This window comes from Tupaia chinensis, unplaced genomic scaffold, assembly GCF_000334495.1.
Source record: "Tupaia chinensis unplaced genomic scaffold, TupChi_1.0 Scaffold000361_2, whole genome shotgun sequence".
NCBI classification, from domain to species: domain Eukaryota; kingdom Metazoa; phylum Chordata; class Mammalia; order Scandentia; family Tupaiidae; genus Tupaia; species Tupaia belangeri.
The window spans coordinates 2,703,319-2,712,904 of NW_006159858.1; the positions used below are offsets into that span (position 1 = coordinate 2,703,319).

Here is a 9,586-nt window from a genome sequence, read left to right on the forward strand (position 1 = left end):
GAGAGACAGAGAGAGAGAGCAATTCCCCAATGGGATGTAGTCATGTCACAATTTCTCTTCCTCCATTTCTCCATTCTGTTGGGACCTTGGACGTGTACACACCATGCCTGGCATGTTTTTCAAGCCACCAGGGCTGGGATTGAAACCATGGTCAACATGTGGGATCCAGTTCCCTTAACCACTAGGCTACAAGGCCAGCTCCCTAAAATTCTTTCAGTTAGTGCTTTCGCAGCAATTTTTATCCACTCATCATACTCATTGTCAACAATTAGAACTTTTTTTTGAGAGAGAGATTTCTGCTAAGGATACATGCAGTCACCAGAGAGACAGAGAGAAACAGAGACAGAAACAGAGAAACAGAAAGCAAGAAATCACTCCCAGGGAGATGGCCACACTGTAATCCCTTCTCTGCCAGTCTCCTCCTGGGCTTTTGGGCATGCACATACACATAACCAGTGTGAGTTCCAAGCCACCAGATGTGGGACTCAAACTGCAGTCGACTGCATAAGAGTCCAGCAATGTAACCATTATGCCATCTGCCAATCCCAACAATTAGAACTTAATGTAAGTTTTTCTCAAATACTGAAATAAATCCATGCTTCCAAAATACTACTGCAACACTTTTATTTATGAACTATTTGGATTATCTTCAGTAATTCAGTCTCTAATCATATATATCTTTGGCATAGTATGTGTGGCAGCTGCAAGTCAAGTTCCCGGGGATACAGCAGTGAATAAGGTAGACAGAGCCCCAGATATCAGGAAGCTTTGATTTCCGTTTTTTTTTGTTGTTGTTGTTAATTTTTTTTAACCTAAGCTATTAGAGGTAAACCAATGTTCACAACCCACAAAGTTAAAAATAATAAGGATAGGACTAGCAGATGGTGTAATGGTTACATCGGTGGACTCCCACATCTGCTGTTAGACCCAGTGACTTAAAACTCATGTGTGCACATGCCTAAGATCCCAGGAGGAAAATGGGGGAGAATTGCAGCATGGCCATTCCTGCGGGTGATTTCTCACTTTTTGTCTCTCTGTCTCTCTGACAACTGCACACACCCAATGGCAAATATCTCTCTCTAAAAGAAAGAAAAAGAAAGAAGATTCAGTAAGGAAAATTTGGGAACCACTGCATCAGATACCAAAGAAAAGCTAGTAAACTACTTGGAGTTTTGCTTAGACTTTAAAGGTGGATATAGATTGCTCTCCCTCTTTTCTTGCTATTTTCAGTTTAGTATCTGTCTTTGCCTCTTCTGTGAAATGTTCCACTTCTTCCCTACCAGGCAATGGGATGACCAGATGCTGAGTGATGCTTGCCGATTGGTTCTGGAAGAGATTTACATTCCCCCAACAGCTGAGGGTGGCATGGTAGAATATCGGCGAGCCCTCATCATCAGCTTGCTCTTTAAATTCTACCTCAAAGTGCGGCGAGGGCTGAATAAAATGGTAAAGAACTTCTCTGGGTCTCTGGGGACCTTAACATTCTGTGCAGGAAATCTACACATAAAGGACTTCCTTGAACTGGTTTAATATTACATGGAGGATAGCTGGAATGGAGCCTTCTGTTTAACACTCCCCGTTCTCCAACAAGCTCCTCCTGGCCCTGCTTGGTTCCTTTCCTTTCCCTTCCCTTTCCTCCACGCCTGGCTAAGAGAGGGACCACCTTATTTGCTCTGTAATCTGTGTGACAGATAATACTATGCAATAACAGGTAGACCCACAGCAGTGAAAGCCTTTAGTAAGTAAATGATAATCTTTTCCTTTTCTAAAGAAAACATTCCAATTAAAATAAGACTTTAATATGTAGGAAATGTGAATAAGCAAAAAAAAGGAGAAAATCATTTGTAAACACCCATAGATGACCACTATTAGTATTTTGGTATGCATCCTTCTAATCCCTTCTTTATGAAGATATATGTATGTACAAGGGAGATCTTCAAAAAGTTCATGGAAAATGCATATTATAAAAAACTGTGTGGATTTCAAAAATATTTCTCACCAGAACAAACCTGTAATTTAATTCCATTTTTTTCCAGAAACTTCGTAAATTCCTCTCATATTCATGTACATATGTGTATAGCTATTTAGTATAGCTTATTTACTACTTTGTAACAAACTTCAATACCATTAAATATTTTCCCATAATGTCATGACATAATAGTTGCATGGCACATTTATGGATAAAGATACCATTATTTGATTTGTTCTTCATTTTTGGACATTTGGATTGTTTTTAAAAGTTTTTTTTTCTTCCCAGCCTACTTTAAAATCACTTCTACAGCAGTGTTTCTAAGACTACGGTCCATAACTATGAGTATTCCCTTGAAAATGCGCTAACTGACCCCCAAATAGCAGACAAATGACTACACCCACATTTCTTTTATGACTGAAAGCTTTGCTTTGCTACTTTAAGCACTGCTTTTCAAATGATTTTATTAATACTATGTATTATTACTTATTATGTTGTTATATAATATTATAATACTCTTGTTATTTATTATCTAACCTACTTGACATATAAATGTATCAATCAGTTTATATCTAATACAGTATGATATTGGGTCATCAGGAAGTCATGACACACTTTTTGCATAGAAGAACAAAAATACATCATGACGTTCCCAATGACCTAATATATAACTTATTAAATATGTTTTATTTCATAGCGATTATACAATATCAAATATACTCTTACATAGTATATTCTATCTTATATGTATTATAGAATATTTCAAAATATAGAGAGGCAAAGTTGGTTTTGTTTTCTTTTTTTTTAGTTTGCTATAGGGCATGTGTGCACTTGTCACAGAGACAGGGAGTGAGAAAGTGAGAAATCACTCCCGTGGGGATGACCACATCACAATCCCTTCTCCTCCATTCTCATCACTGAATTTTGTACACACACACACACACACACACACAGAGCATATTTTTCAAATCAACATGTCTAAGATTTGAACTGCAGAATCAGCCATGTGGAGTCCAGTTGTCACCATGTCACTGGCTAGCCTAAGAGAAAAATTTCTTTTTGAGAGAGATTTTTACTATAGGGCACATACACTTGCCAGAGAAATAGAGAGAGACAGAGAGACAGAAAGTGAGAAATCACCCTCCAGGGGGAATGGCCACACCACAGTCTCTTCTCCTCCATTCTCCTCTTGGGATTTTGGGCACACACGCCCAGTGTGAGTTTCAAGCCTCCAGGTCTGGGACTCGAACTGCAGTCAGCCATGTGGGAGTCCAGCAATGTAACCATTATACCATCTGCTGGTCCCAAGAGGCAAAAATATTTAGATGGACTATAGTGCCACAATCCTACCATAATTACTATTAATATTTTGGAATACATACTTCTCTTTTTTCTTTTTTTTTTTAATTCTACAAAACATAGGATCAGGCTACACATAAACTTGCAAACTTTTATTTCACTTAACTATATTTCATGAACACTTTTAGTGTCAAAAATACATTTCTACAAAATCATTTTTTAAATTACCAATTGGTGTGTGTGCTCACTAGAGAGAGAAAGAGAGAGAAAGTACCCACCAAAGGGCATGATTATACTACAATACTTTTTCCTCCATGTCTCCATCCTGTCAGGATTTGGGGCATGCACACATATGCACCTGGTGTGTTTTTCAAGCTGCAGTGACCAGGATTCAAACCACAGTTGGCCATGTGGGATCTGGCTTCCTTTGTACAGTGTTTAACCACTGTGCTACAGAGCCAGCCTTACAAAATCATTTTTTATAATTGCAAAATATTGTTTCTGAATGTTCCATAATTTGTTTAACCATTTCTTTGTTATTGGATATTTTTTTGACCCTAGTTTTTTCACTATCACAAATAATCTGCAACCAAACATCCCTGCAGATTAATCTTTGCCTACTTTCTCAATTGCTTCTTTGAGAGACCCACCCAGAAGGTTGGTCTGGATTTGAAAGTACAGCTTCTATTTAGAAGTGTACATATTCCCACTCATTCAAAAGGAAACCTGTCATGAAGGGAACTCTTCACTTCCTAGAAGTAATATTCACTTTTCTGTGTGCATAAAAAGATGTAGTTATTCTTTAAAAAAAAAATTAAAAAAAAAAAAAACTTCACCTGCCTATGAAACTTAAAGTTCCAAGCTTTCTCCAAGCTGGCATTTAAAATTTGGGAGAATGAATTAGATAATCTAATTCTACAAGTGTTTTTCCAAGCCAATAACTCAGATCATAAAATTAAATGCAAAATAATCTTCTTTTCAGGATCCCCAGAAGTTTCCTGATATCCCAGAAAAGTTCATGAGTGCTCTAAATGATTTCCCCATTGAAACACCACAGGGACTTCAGATGTTCCAGGTTGGTGGGTAGAGATTTTTGTTCTTTTAATCTGTTTATGCGTTCAGAGGTAGGATTGATGCATACATCTCCTTCTTTTCAATGACTATATTGTTATTACTTATAAAGATAAAACCAGTTGTCATTTATTCCTACCCTACATGACTTGTTGGTTTAGCCTCAATGATTTTACTCAAGACAACACAAGGAATGAGAATCTAAATTACCCTCCTCCACTATTTTCGGTTTTGTGGACTAAAATTTCCTCCTTTTCTTGACCAATGTTGTCCTTCTTTAAAGCTTAGCTCAACATATATTGCCAATATAAAGCCTTCCTTATTACAAGCAACCAGAATTCCCCAGGAATTTTCCTTGCACCATATTCGTTATGTAAGCTATTGTTTATTGCTGTTTGAAGTTGACCACATTATTTTAACATGTGTTGCATGTGTTCTGATTCCTCAATGAGGTTGTAGAATCCTTAAAGCTAGGGATGATGTCTTCTTTTGCGGGGCATGTAGAGGCGTTATAACCAGCACATATCCCTTACCTTGGTACTCAATAGATGTTTATTTATTTATTGGCACATCATGTCTGCTGATGTTTTCATACACACAAAGGTGGGACTTGGGTCACTGAACCTACTTCCCACAGCCCAAGCAGGTAGAAAACATGAGCAGGGAACAGGGGCCAATGAGATGACCCCTGTTGCCCACACTGTCTGGGTCCACTCAGGCTGGGTCTTAAGCTCTACCTAAAACCATCCTCAGAGCTCCCTGTGCCCAAGGGTTGCTCTGAAGAGCTGTAGACACTATTCCATAAAACACAGAAAAAGAAAAAGGCAAACATAGAAAAGCAAATGCAAAAGCAACCTCCAGATGCCCTTGCTTAGCTCCATGCCCCTTGCTGGTTGTGGCCATGGGGTCAGGTCCAGGCTGGAGGGAGGATCTGAGTGGCCACAGGGAACATGTTGGGGAATCACCAGGGTTTTGCTGCATTTGGGTGTCAGAGGCCGAGCCACCCAAGCTAAGGGAGCCTCAGGGCCTTGTCCTTATGGGGTTTCCTTCCTGGAACTATATAGCATGGGGGCTCTTGATGGGCCCCCTAACCCAGCAGCAGGGGGGGGGCATCTGGGTTGGGTGGAAAGGGAGCCTCGGCCTCACTCAAGGAGCTCCACATAATTGGCTGAGAACATGTCAAAGTGGCCATCCGCCTGTAGCCACACCACCGGTCCTCTCCATCACCTCAATGCCTGTTATGAGATTCTCAGGGTCAAAGAAGATCTCTGTGTCATCAGTTGCCTGGTAGTGGTACAGGACCTGGGCACATAGCCCCTGCCCACTGAACACCCAACCCCATGTATAGGACTCGACCAGCTCAGAGCTGGTCCCTGGCTGCTACACCAGAGTAGCCTCCTCATAAAGGATCTCCTGCTCCAGGGGTTCCTCGAAGACAATCTCCTCTTCTGCCTGGAACAGACATGGAGTGGTGTTGGGTGTTGGCCACTCACAGAGATCTGCCCTAGGCCTTTAGGTGATGAGAGTTGGAGCTGCTCTCTGGCACTGGGTGTCTGTTTGAGCTGCTTCTGCAGGAAGGAGCTCCTCAGCTTGCCTGGCTGAGGGCTGGGAGCAGAGGTGGTAGATGTGGCCCTCTCCTTCTGCTGGCAAACCTCCCTTGGGTGCATAGCCCACTGACCAGCAGGTTCCAGTTCCATGCAGCTCCCTGGGATCACATCCTGCTGCTGCTGCTTCTTGGGTCTGTAGGCACCCTGCTTCCGAAAGCGCTGCTCTTGCTGTGCAGCTTCTCACAGCTCCCACTCCTAGCAGTCTTGTTCCAGCCACTGCTGCTCCTCTTCCTCCAGCCGGGGTTTATTTTCCTTTTTTTCTGCTTTGGCCCAGAAACTGTCTTTGCCGACTCTTTTGATCTCTGAGACAGCATTAGTCTTCTGGTACACAGAGCCCACAGGGCCTGGGCCCCGTGTCCTGGAAGCAGCTGTCCTCCCTGTGGAAGCTGTATTTAGCAGCAGATGCCTTGGCTACCTTCTGCAAGATGCACTTGGGCTCCAAGTTCTCTAGGCCCATGCATCCATGGTCACATGGGCCCCCTTCAGGAAGCTGGCCCCAGTGCTGATGTGACGGGCGCATACTCCCTTCCACTCGTCCTTCACACCCTTGCCCATCCAGTTGATAAGGACAAACTTGGGCCATGGTGCTGACGTGATGGGTGCACACTCCCTTCTGCTCATCCTTCACACCCTCGCCTGTCCAGTTGATAAGGACAAACTTGGACAAGCCAGAGTTGGGGTCCTTCCCTCTGCAGAACACATACATCACCTTCCCGCTGCTGAGCTCTTCCACCAGCTCCTCCAGACCACCCTCGACCATGCCAGCTACACAGATGTCACTGCTGTTGCCTTCATAGGTAAAGAGCGCCCAGTCAGTTGGCAACTTCTTGGTGATCACCCGCACATTGGCCTCCTGCAGCGCTAGCCCATTCCAACTCAGGTTCACCGCCATGGCCCCTTAGTGTCCCCGCACTGCCTCTGCCTCTGTCACCACTTCTGGATTGGGCTCAATGGGTATTTATTAACCTCAACTCACGAATTCAATATTCAATTTCCTATAGTTACTTTGTTTTGACCTGTGAATACACCAGATACACCAGACCCAGTTGTCAGACCAGACAAATTTCTGGTGCAAAATAATTTGCTTTGTTCATTAACAGTGTGTGGATCCTTACCAACCCCCCCAAGATCCAGTCGGACACCCAGTTATGCATCAATCAGCCATTAAACATACCACAGGGGAAGCTGTGTATTGTGATGACATTCCCCCCGTCGATCAAGAACTCTTCCTGGCTGTAGTCACCAGCTCCAGGGCTCATGCCAAGATCATGTAAGGAAATAAAACATGATCCTCAGTGTTACTGACTGTGTTCATAATTTCATACTCAAATAGATATTGCTGTAGATTATCGTAGCTTTAGTAAATTAGAAATATTCATTTCTTGTTCTGGATATGACTCAGTCACTTTTTTTTTTTTTTGAGAGATTTTTACTACAGAGCATGTGCGCTCGCCAGAAAGACAGAAAGAGACAGAGAGACAGAAAGCGAGAATTCCCCCCCCCAGTATCTTGGGCACACACACACGCATGCCCAGTGTGAGTTTAAGCCACCAGGTCCGGGACTGGAACCACGGTCAACTACATGGGAGTCCAGCGAGATACCCATTACACCATCTGCTGGTCCCATGACTCAGTCATTTTTTAAGCATAGTGATGAAGGAGTCTGTGACCAAGAGTTAGGGTACCTGTTAACTGTTGGCCTTTTTCAACATAGATTATTGTGCTAGTCTGGATCTTCCTTATAGTTTTTCCTCAGGCTTGAGGAATCATTTATATTGCACCTTAAACTTTCTAACTTTAATGTGTACATTTGAATTTTCCCTCCTAGATCAATTGATGCCTCAGAAGCCCTGGCCTTTCCAGGTGTGGTCGATGTGATAACAGCAGAAGACGTTCCAGGAGATAATAACTACAAAGGAGAGGTTTTCTACGCACAGAATGAGGTGTGTGATTTGTGTGTGGCTTGTTTTTCAAGAACCTTTATGGGAATACCAAAACAATGGTTATGACTAGAACATCCAGGTAATTGTGTTCACACTGCAAAGACTTGCTGGGAACCAATGACTCCACCTTGGTGATTCTCAGCTTCTCTCTTGAATTGCATATTCCTTTGAAATTCTAAAAGCTGTATGTCCTCTCAAAGAAAGCTTCTAAAGTCGGGAAAGTAATAGAAACAATATGAGGTATAGGATATTGAAAGAACAGCACAGTTTCAGGATGACTGGATCACTGTGCTTGCTATGGCAGCAGTATGCAACCCTTTTGTCATCAGCAACCAGTTTCATGGAAGACCATTTTTCCATGGGCAGGAATGAGGTGGTAAGGGATGGTTTATGAGAGTGCACAACCTAGATACCTCGCATGTGCAGTTCACCTTAAGGTTCACCCTCTAATGAGAATACAATGACTTCATTGATCTGAAAGGAGGCAGAGCTAAGGTGGTAATGTGACCAATAGGGAGCGGTTGTAAATACAGATGAAACTTCACTTGTTTGCCCATTGCTCACCTCCTGTTGTATGGCTCAGTTCCTAACAGGCCACAGACTGGTACCTGTCCGTGATCTAAGGACTAGAGGCCTATGTGCTATGGGACTGGTGAAAAACTGGATTGAAGAACACCAGAGGGTATATAATTAAAGTCAGATCATTAAGTGCTGAATCCAGTTTTTGTGGTCCCTAACTCCCACTCAAGCCGCTGTTTTAAATTTATTCTCATAGACAGAAAATGATCTTTTGGTCACAAAAGTCTAGTAGGTCAATGTAAAAATTTGGAGATAGTAATTCCTTTTCAATGACTTCGTGTTCCTAATTACAACATGTGGTTTTTGTGCAGGTAATTTGTGTGGGTCAGATTGTCTGCACCGTGGCTGCTCATACTTATGCTCAAGCAAGAGAGGCAGCTAAAAGAGTGAAGATCGCCTATGAAGACATAGAACCGAGGATTATCACAATAGAGGTACTCAGACCATGTTGTGTCTTCGAATGACCACAGTGGTTACTGTGGGCAGAATTCAACCCACAGAGTCAAAAGATAATAATGAGTTGGGCTTCATCTGCCCTTTATTCAATGTTACCTATAGTTTTAGAGTAAGGGCTCCTCCTGCAATCTGCACCTCAAGATGGAGTATGAGACCTTTCCTGCCTAGATCTGTCCTGCCCACCAGTGCTTCTGCAGGGACCCATGGAGATAAAGTATCCTGTGCCTACCTCTCACATGACCTTTTGCCAAGACTAGAACAAGAGTACAGATAAGCAACATCAGAAAAATGTTCCTATGACCTCACAAACAAAACTAATCAGTAGGAACATCTAGAGCAATGTGGAATTAATAAAAGTTGTAGCACTTGCTGTATTACAACTATTGCATTCTCTGTCTCCCTGCCACTTACTCCTTAAGCACGGGCCCTGACGACAGATGATTTGTATTCATAATCTGCCCCTGACATTTAATAGCCTGTTTATAGAAATGAAAGCTTTGGGAATTTACTTAAACTCTTCAAAGCTCAGTTTCTTTATCTGTAAAATAAGTACCATGAAAGTACCTACATAAAGAGAATGCAAGTAAAATGTTTAAAACAGTGCCTGGGACAAGGAATACATTCAATTAATGTTAGCTATCTTGTTTTTTTTTTTTTTTTTT

The 9,586-nt window shown here is 42.2% G+C and overlaps 1 protein-coding gene and 1 pseudogene across 1 annotated transcript in view; one reads left to right on the forward strand and one right to left on the reverse strand.

Annotated features, from left to right (window-relative positions):
* LOC102490052 (aldehyde oxidase 4) overlaps nucleotides 1-9,586 on the forward strand; it is an 82,980-nt gene that overhangs the window by 38,398 nt on the left and 34,996 nt on the right. The window contains exons 15-19 of the mRNA XM_006153083.1: nucleotides 1,284-1,446; nucleotides 4,251-4,343; nucleotides 7,047-7,216; nucleotides 7,775-7,889; nucleotides 8,780-8,902. Of these exons, the coding sequence (XP_006153145.1) occupies nucleotides 1,284-1,446; nucleotides 4,251-4,343; nucleotides 7,047-7,216; nucleotides 7,775-7,889; nucleotides 8,780-8,902 (664 nt within the window). The remainder of the gene's footprint in view (nucleotides 1-1,283; nucleotides 1,447-4,250; nucleotides 4,344-7,046; nucleotides 7,217-7,774; nucleotides 7,890-8,779; nucleotides 8,903-9,586) is intronic.
* LOC102484620 (drebrin-like protein pseudogene) lies at nucleotides 5,519-6,838 on the reverse strand (annotated as a pseudogene).